Genomic DNA, 23,655 nt, shown 5'->3' on the forward strand with positions numbered 1-23,655 from the left:
CGCGGTGCCGACTTTTATCATTGTATCAAAGCTTTGGTTCTTACAATTACTGATATATATAAACACTTAATTATATATTGTCAGTAATGTTAGAACCGCTTATATTGTAAGCAAGTCGTCATTTCTCCATCTTCAAATATTATTAGAATCATTTAAAGTTTAAGAGACGATTCTGTGATTCAGTAATCTAGTTTATTCGAAAAATTTTGTAATATAATTACTCAATTTTTGTAGCGGATAATCCATGTGTGGAATTACAAAAATTTCACCTCACCTCCATTCTATGTATCTTATATTTACTTTATGCTTGTAAATTAGGTCTTACCTACTGTAAAATATGATAATATAATATTAATGGTATGAAAGATCTTTATTACCATTAATGCTGTATTATCATTTTTGAAATTAAATAAGAGCTATGTCGGAAGTACAAATAAATTAGAGATACATGGAATGGAGGTGAGATGAAATGTTTGTTATTCCATGCCTGGATTATCCGTTACAAAAATTGAGTAATTACATTAAAAATATTTTCAAATAAACAAAATTACTTAATCATAAAATCGTTTCCTAGGCTTCGAATGACTCTAATGATATTTGAAGAAACTGAGGATAGCACGACTGAATTCCAATATAAGCGGTTCTCACATTACTGACAATATATCATTAACTGTTTATATATATCAGTAATTATAAGAACCACAGATTTGATATAAAGATAGAAGTCAGAACCATGTAAAATAGATTCAGTTATCCATTTATTGCTTTAAAGCCTAATCTTCTGGGAAATATAAATGATTTGTCGTCGAGTATTGCATCTCGTATATGAAAAAATATTATGATTGTATCTGATTTATTATACAAACCAATTTTCATTAAGATTTATCTAATTTCACGCGGTGCCGACTTTTATCATTGTATCAAAGCTTTGGTTCTTACAATTACTGATATATATAAACACTTAATTATATATTGTCAGTAATGTTAGAACCGCTTATATTGTAAGCAAGTCGTCATTTCTCCATCTTCAAATATTATTAGAATCATTTAAAGTTTAAGAGACGATTCTGTGATTCAGTAATCTAGTTTATTCGAAAAATTTTGTAATATAATTACTCAATTTTTGTAGCGGATAATCCATGTGTGGAATTACAAAAATTTCACCTCACCTCCATTCTATGTATCTTATATTTACTTTATGCTTGTAAATTAGGTCTTACCTACTGTAAAATATGATAATATAATATTAATGCTATTAAAGATCTTTATTACCATTAATGCTGTATTATCATTTTTGAAATTAAATAAGAGCTATGTCGGGTACAAATAAATTAGAGATACATGGAATGGAGGTGAGATGAAATGTTTGTTATTCCATGCCTGGATTATCCGTTACAAAAATTGAGTAATTGCATTAAAAATATTTTCAAATAAACAAAATTACTTAATCATAAAATCGTTTCCTAGGCTTCGAATGACTCTAATGATATTTGAAGAAACTGAGGATAGCACGACTGAATTCCAATATAAGCGGTTCTCACATTACTGACAATATATCATTAACTGTTTATATATATCAGTAATTATAAGAACCACAGATTTGATATAAAGATAGAAGTCAGAACCATGTAAAATAGATTCAGTTATCCATTTATTGCTTTAAAGCCTAATCTTTTGGGAAATATAAATGATTTGTCGTCGAGTATTGCATCTCGTATATGAAAAAATATTATGATTGTATCTGATTTATTATACCAACCAATTTTCATTAAGATTTATCTAATTTCACGCGGTGCCGACTTTTATCATTGTATCAAAGCTTTGGTTCTTACAATTACTGATATATATAAACACTTAATTATATATTGTCAGTAATGTTAGAACCGCTTATATTGTAAGCAAGTCGTCATTTCTCCATCTTCAAATATTATTAGAATCATTTAAAGTTTAAGAGACGATTCTGTGATTCAGTAATCTAGTTTATTCGAAAAATTTTGTAATATAATTACTCAATTTTTGTAGCGGATAATCCATGTGTGGAATTACAAAAATTTCACCTCACCTCCATTCTATGTATCTTATATTTACTTTATGCTTGTAAATTAGGTCTTACCTACTGTAAAATATGATAATATAATATTAATGGTATGAAAGATCTTTATTACCATTAATGCTGTATTATCATTTTTGAAATTAAATAAGAGCTATGTCGGAAGTACAAATAAATTAGAGATACATGGAATGGAGGTGAGATGAAATGTTTGTTATTCCATGCCTGGATTATCCGTTACAAAAATTGAGTAATTACATTAAAAATATTTTCAAATAAACAAAATTACTTAATCATAAAATCGTTTCCTAGGCTTCGAATGACCCTAATGATATTTGAAGAAACTGAGGATAGCACGACTGAATTCCAATATAAGCGGTTCTCACATTACTGACAATATATCATTAACTGTTTATATATATCAGTAATTATAAGAACCACAGATTTGATATAAAGATAGAAGTCAGAACCATGTAAAATAGATTTAGTTATCCATTTATTGCTTTAAAGCCTAATCTTCTGGGAAATATAAATGATTTGTCGTCGAGTATTGCATCTCGTATATGAAAAAATATTATGATTGTATCTGATTTATTATACAAACCAATTTTCATTAAGATTTATCTAATTTCACGCGGTGCCGACTTTTATCATTGTATCAAAGCTTTGGTTCTTACAATTACTGATATATATAAACACTTAATTATATATTGTCAGTAATGTTAGAACCGCTTATATTGTAAGCAAGTCGTCATTTCTCCATCTTCAAATATTATTAGAATCATTTAAAGTTTAAGAGACGATTCTGTGATTCAGTAATCTAGTTTATTCGAAAAATTTTGTAATATAATTACTCAATTTTTGTAGCGGATAATCCATGTGTGGAATTACAAAAATTTCACCTCACCTCCATTCTATGTATCTTATATTTACTTTATGCTTGTAAATTAGGTCTTACCTACTGTAAAATATGATAATATAATATTAATGCTATTAAAGATCTTTATTACCATTAATGCTGTATTATCATTTTTGAAATTAAATAAGAGCTATGTCGGGTACAAATAAATTAGAGATACATGGAATGGAGGTGAGATGAAATGTTTGTTATTCCATGCCTGGATTATCCGTTACAAAAATTGAGTAATTGCATTAAAAATATTTTCAAATAAACAAAATTACTTAATCATAAAATCGTTTCCTAGGCTTCGAATGACTCTAATGATATTTGAAGAAACTGAGGATAGCACGACTGAATTCCAATATAAGCGGTTCTCACATTACTGACAATATATCATTAACTGTTTATATATATCAGTAATTATAAGAACCACAGATTTGATATAAAGATAGAAGTCAGAACCATGTAAAATAGATTCAGTTATCCATTTATTGCTTTAAAGCCTAATCTTTTGGGAAATATAAATGATTTGTCGTCGAGTATTGCATCTCGTATATGAAAAAATATTATGATTGTATCTGATTTATTATACCAACCAATTTTCATTAAGATTTATCTAATTTCACGCGGTGCCGACTTTTATCATTGTATCAAAGCTTTGGTTCTTACAATTACTGATATATATAAACACTTAATTATATATTGTCAGTAATGTTAGAACCGCTTATATTGTAAGCAAGTCGTCATTTCTCCATCTTCAAATATTATTAGAATCATTTAAAGTTTAAGAGACGATTCTGTGATTCAGTAATCTAGTTTATTCGAAAAATTTTGTAATATAATTACTCAATTTTTGTAGCGGATAATCCATGTGTGGAATTACAAAAATTTCACCTCACCTCCATTCTATGTATCTTATATTTACTTTATGCTTGTAAATTAGGTCTTACCTACTGTAAAATATGATAAATAATATTAATGCTATTAAAGATCTTTATTACCGTTAATGCTGTATTATCATTTTTGAAAGTAAATAAAAGCTATGTTGGAAGCACAAATAAATTAAAGATACATGTAATGGAGGTGAGATGAAATGTTTGTTATTGCATGCCTGGATTATCCGTTAAAAAAATTGAGTAATTGCATGTAAAATATTTTCAAATAAATAAAATTACTTTATCATAAAATCATTTTCTAGACTTCTAATGATTCTAATAATATTTGAAGAAGCTGGAGAAATGATAACTTACTTGCAGTATAAGTGGTTCTGACATTATTGACAATATATATTTAAGTGTTTATATGTATCAGTAATTGTAAGAACCAAAACTTTGATACAATTATAAATGTCGGCACCATGTAAATTAGATAAATTTTAATAAAATTTTGTTAGTATAATAAATTAGATACAATCATAATATTTTGTCATATACGAGGTGGAATACTAGACGATAAATCATTTATATTTCTCAAAAGTATGGGCTTTAAAGCAAGAAATGGATATTAAAGTAAAACTCTTTTACATGGTGCTGATTTCTATCTTTATATCAAATTTGTGGTTCCTTTAATTTTTGATATTTGTAAGCACTTATAATTATATATTGTTATTAATGTTAGAATCATTTTTAATTATAGCAGGCTGTTTATTCTATCATTAACAGGTAGATGTTATTAGAGCATGCTTTAAGTAGGATTTGAATATAAAATGCTTCCATCTTATTGTCATTAATAAGCAACACAGTCTTAATTTAATTGTTCATCTTATGTAGTGCCGAGTCTAGGCAGAGAAGAAACTAAATACAGTTTTTGTGTATCTTCTAGTTAATACCTCAAATACATTTTTATACTTCAACATTTTTACATTCTACTTTGGAGTAGAGATAATTAAGTTTATATTCATAGAAAATTCTTAGACACTTATCTCTTACAGAAGGTACCTGTATAATCATAGTGACAAATAGGCAAAACATCCGATATCAGCAGACATCACTTTGTTAGTTTGTAATTTAACGATGTACATACGGTTACCATAGTTAATTTCAATATAAATTTCTTATTGGAATAACCTGTAACTTTTTATGATCACTTAATTTTTAAAAGAAATTTTATGTTTAAATATCCATTAATATTAAAATATTTTAGATAGCATTAAAATTACTTATTATCCCATATAATTAACAAAAAATCTAAAATCCAATCGGTTCTTGTTTCTATCTATAAGTATATAAAAATGTAAGTACCCGGACCCCATTATTATCTTTTTGCCGTCTCTAAGATTGGTTCCTCTAACTATCGATTTATATTTGAAAAAATATGAGGACCGGGCCTCTTACATTTCGTATTATAAGAAAAATTATTGGACCGGTCCCCATTTTCACCAAAAGTCCTGATATGTATCATTAGATCTCTGAAACGGTTCCAATAACTATTGCTTTATAAATATATAACAATATAGCAGAAAGGATCGATGAACTGTTATCAGAGTTAATACGATGCTAAGAAAATAGGAATTTTTTCAACCTTTAAGAAAGGGCGAAAAATAAATTATGTATAAAAATATTATTAAATGATGAATAAATACTTATTTCATTTAAATATACACTGCAGGCTAAACGTTTAGGACCACACGACAAAATTGTCAGAATGACATGCTCTTCTTTGTGCAAGTGGTTTAGCAGCCCTAGGAGTTAAAAGAAATTTAAAGATACCGTTGGAAAGCTTATAAAATTCCACGTACGACCATAATGATTTGATCTAAAAAAATCCAATAGATGCCCATATTATAGAAACGAGATATCATACAATTTTTGATGTCTTTTTATATATGGATATCCAATTTCAATGGTTTGCACCGATTATAGTAATCGTCTTACGATGTTGAAACTTAAGTATGTGAAAACTTGAAACTTAAGCTTTCATTTAAGACCAAAAACATATATAAATTATTATTTGGTTCGCAGTTATTTGATAATTAATGAAGCAGTGTTCGGCCAGCATTTTTTCCGTAAAACATTTTCTCGCTAAGCTCTTGAAGCAAATTCAGGTCTGTATAAATTATAGGTGCCAAACGGGTACGACTTTAAATTTTTTTATTTAGATTATTAATAATACTAGGTGTTCCAATTCAATCAATAAAAGTATAAATATGTGTTAACTGTACTAAAGCATTGCATTGATTTATTTGAAACCGTAGAAAAGTTGTTAATCAAATGAAAGAAAAATTAAACGTGGTTCCCTTTTTTGGCACCTATAATTTATACAGTCCTGAATTTGTTTCAAGGACTTAGCGAGCAGATATTTTACGGACAAAAGGCTGGCCGAACACTGCTTCATTGATTATCAAATAACTGGGGATCACATAAGAATTTATAAACGTTTTTGAACTTGAATGAAAGCTAAAGATCCAAGCTTTCACTTTCTTGAATTTCAAATGCCTCAAACAATTAATATGAGCGGTCCAAAGAATTGAAAATTAATATCCAAAAATATGGAGACGTCAAAAATGTTGTCATGTTCCTTTCCTTTAATACAGGCACACATTAGATTTTTCTATGTCAAATTAATGCAGTAGGACGCAGAATTTAATAAGCTTCACGACGATATCCTTAAATTTGTTTTACCTCTTAGGGTTGCCAAACTACACATACTTAAAGGAGAGCCTGTCTTTTTGATAATTTTACCAAGTGGTCCTAAACTTTTGGCCTGCAGTGTATATGTAATTAAAGATATGTGTAAATACTTTAAATTCCTATCTAAATTATTCAAAAGGAAAGTTTTATTAAAATTAAATAATTTGAGAACTGCAAGATAAATCTAATACAGAAATAATCGTTCGATTAGCCTCGTGTTTGGAGTCATTCTCATCTTAAAAATAAAAGCAATGTATTGATAACAGTTTTAAAAATGTTCAATTAATAATATTAAAATTAGAATTTTTGATTGATCATTCGAGTACAGGTATATAAGGGTTAGTCATTTTCGGTCGGTTTATTGCCCTCTGCTTATTGCTTGGGACTCGATGCTAGGCCAGGTAGGCTGCGCAATGTGGAAAAGTTTTGTCCACTAGCTTACTAAGGCACCTTTAAATTGTGTTTACATTTTAGAACGATTCGATTTCCAGAGTGTACTTTGTGTGGTTTCTTTTACAGGCTAAAATAAAGGAAAACATTTCTTCTTTCATTGTGGTAAGGATAGAACTGACTAGATCACTGATATTGATATTTAAAACATTGCTAATGAGAAGTCTGCATTCAACATTAATGTGCATTGATCATTATTAAAAGGACTTTAATTGTTAAAATTTTATTAACGTAACTGAAAATCACACACACATATAGTATACTTTAAGGCATTGAAATTATTACACTGAGAGAAAAAATCGTTTGAATTTAATGATTTAAGATTTAATTAAATACATGTTATTTAAAGAAAATGAAGAAGTCATTGACATTATAAAATACATTCATTAAACAGCATTTATTAGAAACACAAACATTTGATTTTCTCAAATATTATTTATTAAAACCAAACGGTCTGTGTACTTAAATTAATCAACGTAATTCATTTAAATACCAATTTTAAGAAGTTAGAAAATATTTTTTTCATGTTAACATATATTTGTTGAAAATCATAAAATATAGGATTGCCTGAAGTAAGTAACTAAATAAATAAATATTTTATTGAAGCAAATAAATATTGATTGCACGTCATAAAATATCCTTTTCTTTCAAATATATGAAATACTTAAATTAAAAATAATACATACGCATATTTTGAAACTATTATAAGTGGGATCTCAAAAAGCTTGCATTTCACACCGCATTAACTTATTTGAATGTAATGAATTATTTCATTCCGTTGAAATTTCTTATTCGTTAAAATTGAATAAAAGATTGTTTAATTTTAATGCATCCTTGTGTTATTTAATTAATGATTGCTTTTACTGAAAGAATCCATTTATTTGAAACTAATATTCTATTCATTTATTTGCCAACTACATATTTAATTGATCCAATAAAAGTTTGCTAATTCTTATGCTGAAATATTTAATACGAATAAATTCTATACGTTTTGATGAAAAGAAATAAATCTTGTATCCAAGTACACTATGCATTTGCTTTCAAGATAGTTTATTTTGTGCTTAACGATTTTTAATTTGGCCTAAAATATCTATTAATTTCATTTAAACGAAGAATAGAATAAAACAAAAAATATATTCTTGTTTAATTTAAACTAATAAAATCTAGATTCTAACGATTCCTAAATTAAATATATTCCTGTAGCAGTATTAATTTGCCTTTTTATGCAATCATTCCTTAAAGATTTTAATGCAAAATTAAAAGCAGGTTGTCGACTACACATTTTGTATGTGATAGTGGTTGAGTGCACTTTTTTAGTGATGTCCATAATTTTTCTTTAAATCATAATATTTGTTGAACTATGGAATAAAACGTTCAATTTATTTAGCGTCTTGGAAAACTTTTATAATATGTCAAAAAAACTTATATAATGTAGGAAGCCCTAATTAAAAAACTCTAGATGCATTTCAGTAACCTCAACTGAAGATTCCAATATTAAATAAAGGACACCGTTGTATATACCTCTGCTCTATATGTAAATAGTGAAATTATTTTGCTTTAAATTTATGGTGTAAAAATTTTATCAACATTACGCCATACTTATTTAAATAATTCATTTTACACCTATATTTAAATTGAGCGAGATATATATATGTGTGTGTATGTGCTATTAATTGTGCTCAATGTATACACCTTGTTGAATTTCAAATCACAAAAATATAAAACATGCAACAAAACTAAAGCAGTAAAGAAACCGAATATAATTTTACAATTTCAAACCACCGCTGAAATTGTAAATTGTGATTGGTTTGTTCCTTACTGCTTTAGTTTTATTACTTTAACAATTTATGTGTTAATCTCCTTTTATATTGTTAATGAGTTCTTTAATACGAAGGAGCGACTTGCTAAAATTTTTCTATATTCCACTTTTCTAATCTTTTAAATGAAACATAAAAGTCATAAACACATGAAAGTATGCGCTTTGTTTGTTATTATGCTTCGTGTCTCGTTCTCAGATCACTTGGTAGTACCGCTATTGTACGCAGATGTCGCCACAAAGTTTAGCCCTTTCTATAACTCTTTTATCTATGGTGGATTGACGGTGCTGCCGCTTCGCGCCAACTAACCCCGTGTCTCTGACTGCTTCGTCATTAACGCTTTTGTGCGCGTAGGAGATTGCCACATTTTAGGGAGTGATGAGTAAGAAAAGGGAACGATCACCTTCCTTGAAGGAGTTGGAAGATGAGATGAAGCAGCTTAGGGGACATATCAGCAAGAAACTGAAGCAAGGAGGTAGACGAAAAGATGTAAGCAGCGAATCTTGTGATGAAAATAGTGATGGTGAGGCTTCCATCGGCAGTGAAGAAGGTAAGGTATTATGGGTATTAATAAAGACAAACATGGCGACGTGCTCATGCTTAAGATGAGAGGAGTCGTACATTCTGGCGATAAGTACACTGTTAAGGTGGAACAAGTCGTACATATTGATGGGTTAATGCAAAGAAAAGTTTTTTCAATAAGCATAACCTATACATGTTTGTTCTTCTAGTTCCATTGGAGATAAGGGCAGAAGACGAGAATTCGTCTAGTACTGGTAACAAAGAAAATATTGCTGCCAATGACCAAGGAACTTCAAGTGAACTAGAGGAAACAAAGATTGCTACAGAGGTAGAATTCGTGGAATTAGACGAAGAAACTTTGCAGATCTTAAGGAGGTTGGGTATATCACTAGCGGGGTAAGCGGTGAGAGGGGTATGTCTATGCTTATACACAGGCGTTCAGTATAGTATCCAACGTTAGATAAAAAAATTTAATATTGTTTAGTACGCTTTTTTCGTGGCAGTTTATAATCAAATCGTGTATAAACATCTTTTTTAAATATTAAATATAAAATAATCCATGTTTTATATGAATAAAAGTTTATTTTTATTAATTTGAAGTTCTTTGAAATATCTGGAAAGTTTGGCAACGTCGCATTGTTTCAACTCATTTTGTGCATCTGTCAGATTGGCGACACTGGCACCGACTGAACAGTGTTTAAATTTGAGGAAAATGCAGCGATTGCCCAGATATAAAGGTAAAGTGATGACCGAAAAACAATATAAAAGACGATTGAGCCAGATACAAAGTGGTAACAGGAGAAAGAAAAAAATACAGTGTGATGAAATTGATAAATCTGAGTGCATCGTTGAAGGACGCCGTATTGTTGAATTAAAGGTTATGGCACAACATCTCTATTGCTCATTTTGTAAAGAAATTCTCTCTCTTGACGACACGGAAAGAGAAGTACGAAAAGGCCTAGCATCTTTATTAACAGTGAGATGTTCAAAATGTCTTGCAACAACTGTAGTGCCAACCAGCAAGGTGCACAAAGGAGTATCAGGTCTATATGAAAAATATGATACTAATTCAAAAGCTGTTCTTGGTACGTACCTTTCAATTTGTGTATAATATAAATAAAATTACATACAAATAATATATTTCAATAACGTTATTCTTTAGGTGCCATCCATTCTGGACTTGGGTATACATCAATAAACAAATTTCTAAGTGTGATGAATCTACCTAATATGTCGAACAAAACTTTTAAAAATTATGAACGAGAAATCGGACCTGTTGTTGAGAGCGTTGCCAAGGATAGTTGCATAGAAGCCTGTGACGAGGAAAGGCAGTTAACGATATCTCAATTAGAAGATTTAAAAAAACGTTTGTAAGTTAATATAAAATGAAACATGTCAAGAATAAGACAATTAGATACTGAACTCTCATAATCTCTTAATAAATTTTAAAATTCCAAAACTATAGATGAATTAAAATAAATTAATTTTTAATGTATATATATTATAATCTTAGTGTACAAAATAAGTATTTACGACTGATAATGTATTGAGATAATTGATTTTAGTTTATTCGAATAAACGATTCTAATCAAATACTATAAAAAGTGTTAAACAATTATTACATATATGGTATGCTAGACATATTATATCTTCGAAAGCCAAAATTCAGGATTTTCAATTTTTCACTCACCGTAGAATTAATTCAGATTACAGTTTAAAGGACACTTTTGCTTTGATATACTATAAATGTATATATTCATGGTCTAATTATGGGAATTTGAAAATGAATTAAATTTGAAAAAAGTAGATCTATCAAAGCAAAAAAGGCCTTTGATGATTCAATATGAGGTATGTCTACGGTAAATCAAAAATTGAAATTCTTATAATTTGGCTTTCAAAGACAGGTTATACCTGGCATATGGTAATATAATATTGTTTGATACATTTTACAGTTTTTTCAGTTAATATAATTATTTAATGAAATATTTAAATAATTTTGTTAATTTCAAGTATATATATAATTATATTTTCATTTTCTGTTATTTTCACAGACCTGACTCCATACCTCTACTTTTTCTTACTCCTGAAAGATTTGATTCACCTTTATCCAACATCACACCAAGTTCAACATGTCTCCATTCAATTGCACAAATTAATCCCATAGCAGTAGATTTGTCAACTATTACACAGTCAGTGTCTTCAGTAGAAAAGCAACTAGAAAATCAAGTTACAGTATCATCAGCTTCATCGACTAGTTTACCATCAGTATTGGTCACAGAAAATAGTAGTACACCATCTTTAACTGCTGACATAAATAATAATGAAAAAATTCGAGTTTTTGCCAGTTTCGACATGGGTTGGCACACACGAGGTTCAGGTTATCAGTACGATAGTTTGAGTGGGGTAGGTCATCTTATTGGTAGTCAATCTGGTAAAGTTATTGATTATGCTACAAGGAATAGAAAGTGCAGAATGTGCGATCAGGGGCATGCAAAATCGGATCATGATTGCCGATTGAATTATTATGGAACAGCAAAAGCTATGGAGCCAGATGTAGCTGTAGAACTAGTCACTCGAAGCACAACGTTGAAAGACAAAAATATTGAAGTAGGAGTTTTCATCGGAGATAACGATAGTACTAGTATTTGTGCAATAAAAAAAGCTGCAAATCATGACATCATAAAACAGTCTGATAAAAATCACACATCAAAGGGTGTAAAAAGTTTATTGTATAAACTCGACAAAAGTAAAGATCCTGATAAGGAAATGACATCGGAAACGATTAAATATCTTCATAAATGTTTCACGTATGCCATGGCTCAGCATCAGGGAAAGGTCTCAGGAATGGCAGCAGCGATAAAAAATATTCCTTATCATGCATTTAATATGCATGATAACTGTGGTGAATGGTGCGGATATGTACAAAACAAAGAAAATTATGAACACAGTAAAGTAATAGGGGGTTTGAAAAATAAAATATTATTTGAAGAGTTAAAGAATATATTTTATAAATTATCTGAAAATGCTGAGACGTTTGTATCTTGCGCTTCGACACAAGGAAACGAAAGTTTAAATAATATTATATGTAGAAAAGCTCCAAAAGGTGTTCCATATGAATGCTCCGAGTCATATGATTATAGAGTTGCTTGTTCTGTAGCACAAAAGAATCGAGGAGAGCAATATGTTCAAGACACATTGAATAAATGTAGCTTCAGTCCTGGGTCCCATCTATCCAAACATATTCAAAGGGTTACAAAATACAGCAAAATACGAGCTGAGAAAGCAAAAACACCAAGATTCAAATTACATCGTCATACGCTCAAAAGAAATCGTACGCAATTAAAAAATAAACGTGAAGCCATAGAAGGACAAATGTATGAAAATAATATCGGATTGTTTTACATACCTACAGATATTGCAACTGTTAACAACGAAATAAATGATGAAATTAATGATAATCCCTTAGCAATAATTATATTTGATATTGAAACTGGAGGTTTTTCAATGACAGATGATATTTTGCAAATTGCTTCGAAATATAAACTTACCGTTTTTAATCGCTACGTTAATCCTTCTAAAATTATTAATTCTAAAGCATCAGCCGTTCATGGTTTGACAAATGAAAATAACGAGTTGTATCTACGAGGAGTAAGAGTGCAGTCTTTACCTATGAAAATTGTTTTAGATGAATTATTGACTTTTTTAAGCAAAATATACAAATCTTGTATACTTGTCGCACATAACAGTAATTTTGATGTGCCTCGACTTTTATTAAAACTAAGATCAGCTTCTTTGATAGAAAAATTTAATACAATTGTTGTAGGATTTGTTGATACTTTAAGTCTATTCAAAAAACGCTTTCCTGAGAAGAAAGGAAAAAACACATTAACATTAACTGCATTAGCTAAAGAATTAGACAACCTGAAAGAATTAGTACCTGTTATGAATGCACATGATGCATTATATGACGTTATCTTATTAGAAAAATTAGTTAACAAATTTTTTACGTACGATGAATTAGTCGAAAATGTAAAGACTGTTGATTATTATATACAAAAAATAGATAAGGAAAGAGATAGTAAAATATTTATTCAAAGTTTAAATCCCCTTTTTAGCGTCGTGTCAAAAACGATAATAAAAAAAATGGCTTTCGCAGCTATATCTTATGATAAATTATTAAAAGAGTACCAAAAAGATGAACAGAGTGTGATAGACTTACTTGAACAAAAAGCTAATGGTAAACCTCAAGTAATAAAAAGTAAGAAAATTATAAGGAGCATTTTAAATTATTTTAAAAATATACAGTCAAAATGTTAGTTTAAGAATTTAATTAACCAAATATTGAGTAGTCAGTAATTATTTAAATAATGTTCATTTATTGTTTGCTTTAAATTCAGTTTGTATGAAGTTCTATAATAAACCAAAGTGATTCAACACAAATTATTTCATAAATATATTATTTAAAGAACAAATCCTGATAATCATGGCATTACACAAGAGCTTTGTATAAAAAATATTTGTCTTAATAAGCACTGCATGAATAAAATAAAAAATATAACATAAATTACAATTGATCTTATATATAAGCAGAAGCAAACGCGTCACACCGTTTGAATAGTTCACATGCGCGAGCCAGTTGCGCGGTCCATTACATGATTTAGCAGACACCTCAGCGTTGCCACGTTTCTTTACATTAGCCGGCCATTTGTCCAATAATTACGAAAATATTTTCTCTGAATTCAATTATCTATATAACTACATTGTAAGTATACCTTATTTTTTTTTTCTAAACATTCAGAAATCCTTGAAGTTTCTATTGCAACTTTGCTTTTCAACAGTTTATCATTTTTAACAAAATTATTTAAGAATGATGTAAGGTTTAAGTTTTTGCCCATAAGAGCCCATATATAAGAGCACTACTTTGATATAGATTTTCTCGGTAACTACATTGACAATCCTTTTCAAACTTTTACACAATCTTTTTTCTATACTTAGCAATAAGTTAAAAGAAGTTTCAAAAGTTTTTAATCATTTTTAATTTAGTACCCAACCTCCTTAAGTGAGGATGATGAATCCGATAAAGACAAAGGGTTAGCGTTACACCCTAGGCTGGCCAGTAATTGGCAGAAAATTTTATCCGAAGGTTTAAAGAAGGATAAAAAGATGGCGTTGTTGGATAAATACCCAAGATTGGGTAAGGGTCCATTTGTAACGCCTAAATTAAACTTTGAAATCGAAGCCAGTATTAATGAAACGAGTAAAAAAAGAGATAGATTTTTTACTGCGGATTTAGAATTGTGCGGAGCCGGGTTGGTGGCACTAGGATCTGGCATTTCAATGATATTTAATAGCACAGTTGAAGAAATTAATACCAAAGAGTTACTAACAAGGTTAGTAGATTCGGGAAGGTTAATGTGTGAATTACATAGCCAATTAATTAAGGCTAGGAAGGCTTTCTTGTATCCGTGTGTGGACAAAAAGGCTAGACCAATATTAGAGAAGACACGTCATGGGGAATTTTTATTTGGACCAGACCTATCCCAAAAAATAAAGACCGTCAAGGCAGTAGAAAAATTGGGTCTCTCAATAAAACAGTTTTCTTCAGAGAAGAAGCCAACTTTCCAGGCGTCATCCACGTTAAACTGGCGAGGCCCGCCTGTACGCAACAGAGGTCAGGCGGGTCGCAGAAACTTTGGATCTCAGAGGGGACAAGGACAACTGGGAACGTTAGGAAGACAGCGACAGTCAAAATCGAGCGCAGAACGATCAGACGCTTCAGAATGTAACCAGCGCATCGAACACGAAGAAATTTTAACGGTCAGTCGCATAGCTGGACGATTACAATATTTTATTAATAATTGGTTAGAAATAACGGATGATCCATTCGTCATTCAATGTCTAAAAGGGTATAAAATAGAATTTAATGAGAAACCTGTTCAAAATAGAGTTCCTAGGCAAGGTTGCCTCAATAGAAAGGATGAACCTTTAATAGGGGATATAGTGACTAAATTGTTAGAGTTAGGAGCTATTAGTAAAGTTAAGAAATTAAAAGAACAATTTGTTTCGACGTAATTTTTGGTTGCAAAGCCTAATGGAAAGATGCGATTTGTATTAAATTTGAAGGGTTTGAATAAATTCATTCCAACCCAACATTTTAAAATGGAAGATTTTAGGACAGCGATAAAATTAGTATCGAGAGGTTGTTTTATGGGATCTCTGGATCTCAAGGACGCTTATTTTTTAATTCCTTTACATAGATCTAGTCAGAAATACATTTGTTTTGATTGGAACAATAACAGGTACCAATGGAACTGTATTCCTTTTGGACTGAATGTAGCCCCATGGTTATTTACTAAAATTATGAAACCACTAATAAATAATCTAAGAAAAAATGGTCTAATATCGGTAGTATACTTAGATGACTGGCTGTGTTTTGGTAATAATTATGAAGACTGTTTAAGGAACTTAATTGTAACTAGGAAAATGCTGGAATCTTTGGGCTTTATAATTAATGAACATAAAAGTAATTTAATTCCCAGTAGAACTTGTCAGTTTCTTGGGTTTATCTTGAATTCGTCAAATATGACAATAGAATTACCAGAGACTAAAAGATTCCAAATTGTATCACTGTTAAGAGAAATGAAAAACAGAAAAATCTGCACTATTAGAGAATTTGCGAGATTAGTGGGATGTATTATTGCGGCTTGTCCGGCCATTCAATATGGGTGGTTATACTCAAAGAAATTAGAAAGAGCTAAATATTTATGGCTACTAAGAAACAACCTAGAATATTCATCTAGCATGATTATTCCACTATCTTTGTCGACAGACTTGGATTGGTGGGAAGATAAAGTCCTGACTAGTCACAATAAAATAAGACGATACGAGTTTGAGTTGGAAATTTTCTCAGATGCTTCAAATTCGGGTTGGGGCGTAGCTTGTGAAGGTGAAATTATTTTCGATACGTGGAATGTAGTTCAACTCAAAGAACACATTAATTATTTGGAATTAGTAGCGGCGTTTTATGGACTAAGAATATTTGCAAGAAATAAACACAATTGTGAAATATTGTTGCGTATCGATAACACAACGGCAGTATCATACGTGAACAGAATGGGAGGTGTACAATATCCCAAGTTAAACCAAATCTCCAGAGAGATTTGGCAATTTTGCGAGAGACGGGACATTTGGATTTTTGCTTCATATATAGCGTCAAAAGAAAATGAAGAAGCAGATGCAGCATCACGGGCAAATCATATCGACATTGAATGGGAATTAGCTGATTGGGCATTTAGGAAAGTCTGTAAGGATTTTGGTGAAATAGACATAGATTTGTTTGCTTCTAGGGAAAATAAGAAATGTAATCGATATATTTCTTGGAAATTAGATTCTGGGGCTTATTGTGTAGACGCGTTTACGGTATCATGGAAGGAGTTTAAATTCTACGCATTTCCTCCGTTCTCATTGTTGTTACGGACATTACAGAAAATAAAAAGCGAACAGGCACAGGGCATTGTAATAGCGCCATTTTGGCCATCACAGACTTGGTACCCTTTATGGAATGATATGCTGGTAGGAAAACCAATTTTGTTTTTACCAGATGATAATATATTATTGTCGGTATGTAGGTCAATTCGACATCCATTGGCATCAAAAATGAGATTGATGGCAGGACAATTATCAGGCAGGCTTACCTGAGACAAGGATTCGGAAGGGAAACGATTGAGGTACTGATTCAGTCAATTTCTGATACCACGTTAAAACAATATTCCAGATTTCTGGTAGAGTGGGCAAAATATTGTCAGAATATTAATACGAAAATCTATAATCCTAAGATTGAATCTGTAGCTGATTTTCTATGTAAGAAACATGCTAGTGGTGCGTCGTTTAGCACGATTAACACATGTAGAGCGGCTTTATCCCTAATATTAGGTGAAAAGGTGGGCAAGAATGCGGTGATAAGTAGGCTGCTCAAGGGGATGTACAATGTTAAGCCGTCGAAGCCTAAATATGATAAGATATATGATTTAGACCCAGTAATTCTAGAATTAGAAAAATTATATCCATTAGAAGAACTAAGTCTGCCAGATTTAACTAATAAATTAATAGTCTTATTAGCGTTAATAACGGCACATAGAAAGCAGACTATATCGTTAATAAAAATTTCTAACATAGTTAGAACTAACAGTGGATATGAAATAAAAATACCGCAGAGAGTAAAAAATTCTGGGATAGGCGTCGGTCAACCACTGCTGGTATTACCCGAGTTTTCGGAAAGGCCTCAATTGTGTGTGGTTAAGACAATAAATGAATATTTGAAGGTGACTAAAGAATTCAGAGGAGATTGTGATAGCCTATTTTTAACCACGACTAAACCCTTCAGAAAGGCATCGAAGGATACATTAAGTAGATGGTTAAGATCCTTCTTAATTAGGTGTGGAGTAGATAGAGAGTTTACACCACATAATTTGCGTCATGCAGCAACATCTGCAGCGTTAAAAAGAGGAGTAAGCATTAGTATAATAAAAAGATTAGCGGGTTGGTCAGAAAAATCGACAGTTTTCAATCGCTTTTATAACAGGCCCATTGTCAAGGACAAGAACGAATTTGCCAGGGCAGTAGTTTTAAGAAATGATATTTCGATAAGTAATAATTAAGATGTGTTTGAATTTTATAACCATAATTATAACATGTTTGGACAAATAAAAAAAAAAAAAAAAAACAAACAAACAAGGAAGACTCTAAACATCTACCAAGTGATCTGAGAACGAGACACGAAGCATAATGGATGGATCAAGCGAGTCGCCGTAGGCGACGAAGCTTGATCAAGATTATGCTGAGGGTCTCGTTCGAAAGATCACTCCCTACCCAAAAATAAAAATCCTTTTCTTTTTACAGAACCACAAGAAATGTGGTTACTGTTTCCCACCCTTAAGTGATTTTGAAAGCTCTAAACTTATGACGAAGCAGTCAGAGACACGGGGTTAGTTGGCGCGAAGCGGCAGCACCGTCAATCCACCATAGATAAAAGAGTTATAGAAAGGGCTAAACTTTGTGGCGACATCTGCGTACTCTAGCGGTACTACCAAGTGATCTTTCGAACGAGACCCTCAGCATAATCTTGATCAAGCTTCGTCGCCTACGGCGACTCGCTTGATCCATCCATTTGATACGTCTTCCGTCCCCCCCCCCCTACCCTACTTCGCCATGTGCTTATATGTTGTTGCTATTACTCTACCGGGACTACGAAGCTCGAAAGCACTTTCTAGAAGAACGGAATAAAACAGCCATTTTGCAATTGCTTTTTGGTACTTGGTTTATGATATCAAGAAATTGTGCAGCAATTAGTCACTTTCTACATGTAATTTGTGGATAATGTGGCAGAATGAAACAACAGTTATAGTGCAACTATCGTACGAATAATTTCAATCTCTGATTGTATTAAAATCGAAAGAATATTCATTACATTTTTCTCTCGATATATCGCTAGCAATAATGGCTGATGAATTTACAAGAGAAAAGCTGCTACAATGGAACCTGGAAGATTTAATTCCAATTTTTTCAGGTAAATTAATGGTTTTATAATATTTACTTGTTTTTAAGTTGTACCACTTTGTACAAATACGTTTTTAAATCAGATGGGGTAACCACCATGTGCTATTATAATAATGTAATTTTTTAAATTCTGAAAAAGTGTTATGCAATTCCTACAATCCAGACTTTATTTCAATTCAACGGAGCATTGCAAACTGTGTCAGAAAGAAGATATATATTAATTTTATTTGATTCCCTTTATTGGACTCTCAACCTATAATAATAAGTATCTAACATTTATTCGCAGAGAATGAAATCAATGAATGCACTTTAAAACACTTAAATTTAAATCTCATCAAGGAGTTCATACCTAAAGTAGGACCACGACTTAGTTTTATAGAAAAGTGGAAAGAGATTTCAGATACTACAAAGGTAAATAAATTTTTATTTTACATAGAGAGAATAAAACAAACAGAATTTTATGTACGAAGAAAAATATATATTTGAATTATTTTGTTTCAATATAGAATCAAGCAATCGAAGAGGAGTTGGAAATAAGTGGAGATGAAGTGCTCTCCGATAAAGAAAATTTTGATGTACAGAGGCAAGACTGCTTTACAAATGAAAAAGATTTTTTTGTACAATCCTTAAACGTAGAAACAATTTTAAATAAAACTTTAAAAGGAAAAGGGATTATCAAGAGCTATAGAAGCAAAAAGTGCTAACTAGTAAAACTAGAAATATTGTAGTGGATATTTTAATGCCAGCAGTTTTAAAGATCTCAAAGAAGTATATATAAAGTAGTACATATGTCAAATTCCTCTCATAAAATCATGTGAAGTACCAAGATTCTTTGATTGGTGTATTTATATAAATATATACTTACAGCTATAATTGCTAAGTGTAATACACATTTAAGTATAAAGTGTTATTAAATTTACGCTGTTATAAGTTATGAAAATAATAGTATTTAGATATCCATTTTTATCAATGTTAACTTTTATATATCTTCATTACTCTGCGCAATAGTATAGCTGGGCATATATCCAAACATAAATTCACTGAGACTTTTGAAGCTAAATTGAGTATTATTAATAAAACTCTAACATCAATTTATTACCTACATCTTCATTTCTTTTTTTAGATTAACAAATAGGGATTTACAGGTATTAGCACAAAAAATCATTAATTCCTTTCCTTCCGAATACGTAGATAAATATTACATTCAGCCTATTGAACATCAAGATTCACGAACAAATAAATCTATAATTACAAAGGGTAAACTAATCAAGAGACACGGTAGTGTCTCGACGGCAAGTATATATAAAAGTACATAATGACATATCTATACCGCCGAGCACTACCGTGTAACTTATATAGCAAGTTTAGCCGTTCCAATTTGCAAACCAATTTATTTCTATGAATGATCAATTGTCATGATTCAAGTGAAGCTTTACTTAAAATGGTTTTGAAAACCCTTTCATTTGAGCCCATAAACATTAAAATCAGTTCAAGCAATCCAGAGATCTCATACTCTGTTAGCTATATATATGCCGAAATTGAAATTCTTCTTCCTTCTCTTTTCCCGAGTTCTGTATGTCTCGGGCTGAAGTTGGCCGCTAAGGAAAGTGACGTCATTTTCACATCGCTTCCAACAAACTACACTCAACGACGAAACTATAGTTGTGAACTTGCAAATAAATCGATGTAATCGATATAACTAATCCGGCGACTTGTTAACTGTCAATAGTAATGTAAGGTTATCTATATTTAATGCAGTGAGAATGTTCATCGTTATGTTAGTGAATGAGTTTAATTATTAAAAAGCTAAAATAAATTCGAATAATAATGACATAAGGAGTCGATAATTATTAGATAAGTAAAACACTATTTTAGAATACAAGAGGTTATATGATTTGTGGTATTTTGTGAAATTTCTTTTTCAGATAAAATAAATAGAACATTTCTATTTTCATTATTGAAGATAGAGCTGTCTGGATAAAGTAAGATTAATATTTACATATCTTCAATACTGTGCCAAGGAGAAATATACCTTCAACATTTATGTGCATTGGTGATTATCAGGATCATATTAATTGCAAGAAACTGTTAAGGTATTTGAAAATCATATGCTAAACTTCCAGGTATTGAAATCATTAACAAAATGCATGTTTATCTTTTTTTTCTTTAAACTGATGTGGAACATACTCACCGATAGGTTATATCATATATATAAACAATTTTCTAGGAGACAATATAAAACTTTCTTATTACTACGATTAAAGAAAAGTAGATGAATATTTTCTAATCGTTATTTAATATTTAATTATAGTATAAAAAAGTATTAACACCAAATATTTATTTACGCCTCCTTCATAAGAATAGAAAAAAATTATTATCTCCAAAAAAATTATCCAAATTTAATTTTTTATAAGAATAAGACTGATTTTTATAATATAATATGTAATATATTTTTTGGTACTTATTGAGATTTTATTGCAGATTGAATTACAATAACTTGTTTAATGTGTGTCAATGTGCAGGCTTGAGCTGTAATATTTAATAAAAGAAGTCAGAAATGATTCCAGTTTACCATAGAAAGAGCCATAATGCAAAGTTAATGTTGAGAGTTAAACCTAAGGAAAAAGTGAAGAAATTAAAAAATTTGAAAGCCAAATTTTAATAGTGAAAGGCTTGGAGGTGATTTTGGGCATACAACTTTGGAATTAGAAATCACATAGTTGATGAAAAATATAATAAAATCATGTAGATGTGTAAACATGAAAAGAATTCATGATTGCAATATTTTACATGTGATGAGACATACAGTGAATAAAATTAGGAAACTGAAAGCTGTATATTTGATAAAAGGAAGCATCTATTGTATAAATTGGGTATATTTCCTAGTTTATATTAATGAAAAGAAAATATAAATGACACTAAGTGTGCTGGAGAAAGTGCCATAATTCAAAGTTGATGTTGAGGGTAACAGCTAAGAAAATGATGGATAAATATATGAGTTAATTTATAAGAACATCCTTGAGAGTGAAGTGCCTGCAGGTGATTTTGGGCATACAACTTTGGAATTAGAAATAACATAGTTGATGAAAATTGTAATAAACTCATGTAAATGTGTAAATATAAAAGGAATTCATATTTTCAATATTTCACATGTAATAGAACATACAGTGTGTAATTTCAGGAAACTAAAAGCAGTGTACCTAAAAAACATAGGCTTCCTTGCATTAAGTGGTATATATTTTCAAGTTTATATTTATTAAAAGAATATATAAATGTCACTAGTTTAGCAGGGAAAGAGCCATAATGCAAAGGTGATAGTGAGAGTAACACCTAAGAAAAAAGATGGATTTAAAGGTAAAATTAGAAACAAATTTTTGAAAACGAAAGGTTTTAAGGTGATTTTGGGTATAAGATATTGAAAATATAATTCAAACAATCATTGAATCCTATGTTAAATGCTTCTAAAAGCGTAATTATGATAAGAACTCATCATTGTAATATTTCGTCTTTTATTTAATAGATTAATAAATAAATATCTCGAATTGGAGCTTTACATTATGGAACGATGAGAATATTGGAAAATATTTTGTTAGATTGAATTAGTTAAAACAATTTTTAGTTTTAATTCCTATATTCTTACGAAACGTTCTAAGATCCCAAAAAAACAAGCTTCGCTTGTAAAAAAAGGACGGCAAGTACTTAAGTCGTATCTAGCATGATTAAAATATAGCAATATAAAATATTTTAATTAAAAAAAATAGTGAAATCCAAATGTTAGGCAAGTATAAATTTTTACCATGGCAAAAATTGAAATTTGAAAAAAAGTAAATAGTAATACAAAAATTACTTGCCGGGCCCATGGTATGCAATCGTATTAAATAGCCACATTTTTAACTTACGAGAAGCAACGCTTATATAGCAAGATAGTGACTTACACATGAATATTACGGGCACGGCAAGTAATTTTTGTATTACTATTTACTTTTTTCCAAATTTCAATTTTCGCCATGGTAAAAATTTATACTTGCCTTACATTTGTATTTCACTATTTTTTTTAATTAAAATATTTTATATTACTATATTTTAATCATGCTAGATATGACTTATGTACTTGCTGTCCTTTTTTTACAAGCGAAGCTTGTTTTTTATGGGATTGCTCTAACGATTTCATGAAAAATGTAATGGTAATACATTTTAATTTTAAAAATAACTTTTGTGTGTGTGCAATTTTTCAAACATTTTGTAGAATAGCATTGCAAATCTCAAGCTTTGGAGCTTATTTTTGCAAAGAAGTTCACTTGCAATAGGTATATAACAAGTTTTCTTTTTCTTTTTAAAAAACGTTACATTTATTTTCTATTGAGTATTAAACAAATCGTTAGAGGCTGAGGGATTTACAAAGAAACAAAATAATTATAACAAATAATGAGTTGTTTATTTTTTACACACATGAAAGAAATAAATGCAATTAATTATTTTAATCGTTGCGATTCTTACTATAAGCACTTAATTATAGATTATTTAGGTTACATTTGGCTGATAGTAAGTCACCTATAATTTAATACAGAATATGAGAAGTTTCCGTTTTTCTTGAAAATATAAACAAGTGTATAACCAGTGATAATGTTATGTATTAATATAAAAACTTTTATAATTACGTAACTTTCATATACATAGTAAATAAATCTTTTTTAAAAAACAGATTAATTATACTTTAATTATGAAAATTGG

At 30.2% G+C, this 23,655-nt stretch overlaps 3 protein-coding genes across 3 annotated transcripts in view; 2 read left to right on the forward strand and 1 right to left on the reverse strand.

The window, feature by feature from the left end:
* The window catches only part of Suv3 (Suv3 helicase), a 254,617-nt gene that overhangs the window by 195,451 nt on the left and 35,511 nt on the right, over window positions 1–23,655 (reverse strand). The window lies entirely within an intron of this gene.
* LOC136776418 (uncharacterized) lies at window positions 9,301–10,743 on the forward strand. The gene is made up of 4 exons (XM_066731937.1): window positions 9,301–9,397; window positions 9,579–9,781; window positions 10,036–10,454; window positions 10,532–10,743. Exons 3-4 carry the CDS (start codon window positions 10,082–10,084, stop codon window positions 10,741–10,743), a joined length of 585 nt encoding a protein of 194 aa, XP_066588034.1. The 5' UTR covers window positions 9,301–9,397; window positions 9,579–9,781; window positions 10,036–10,081.
* LOC136776413 (uncharacterized) lies at window positions 18,765–19,901 on the forward strand. Its single transcript, XM_066731924.1, has 3 exons — window positions 18,765–18,934; window positions 19,211–19,335; window positions 19,431–19,901. Exons 1-3 carry the CDS (start codon window positions 18,865–18,867, stop codon window positions 19,626–19,628), a joined length of 393 nt encoding a protein of 130 aa, XP_066588021.1. The 5' UTR covers window positions 18,765–18,864; the 3' UTR covers window positions 19,629–19,901.

This window comes from Prorops nasuta, unplaced genomic scaffold, assembly GCF_024137725.1.
Source record: "Prorops nasuta isolate Cenicafe-Biocafe unplaced genomic scaffold, Cenicafe_Pnas_1.2 PNAS00009, whole genome shotgun sequence".
Classification (NCBI taxonomy): domain Eukaryota; kingdom Metazoa; phylum Arthropoda; class Insecta; order Hymenoptera; family Bethylidae; genus Prorops; species Prorops nasuta.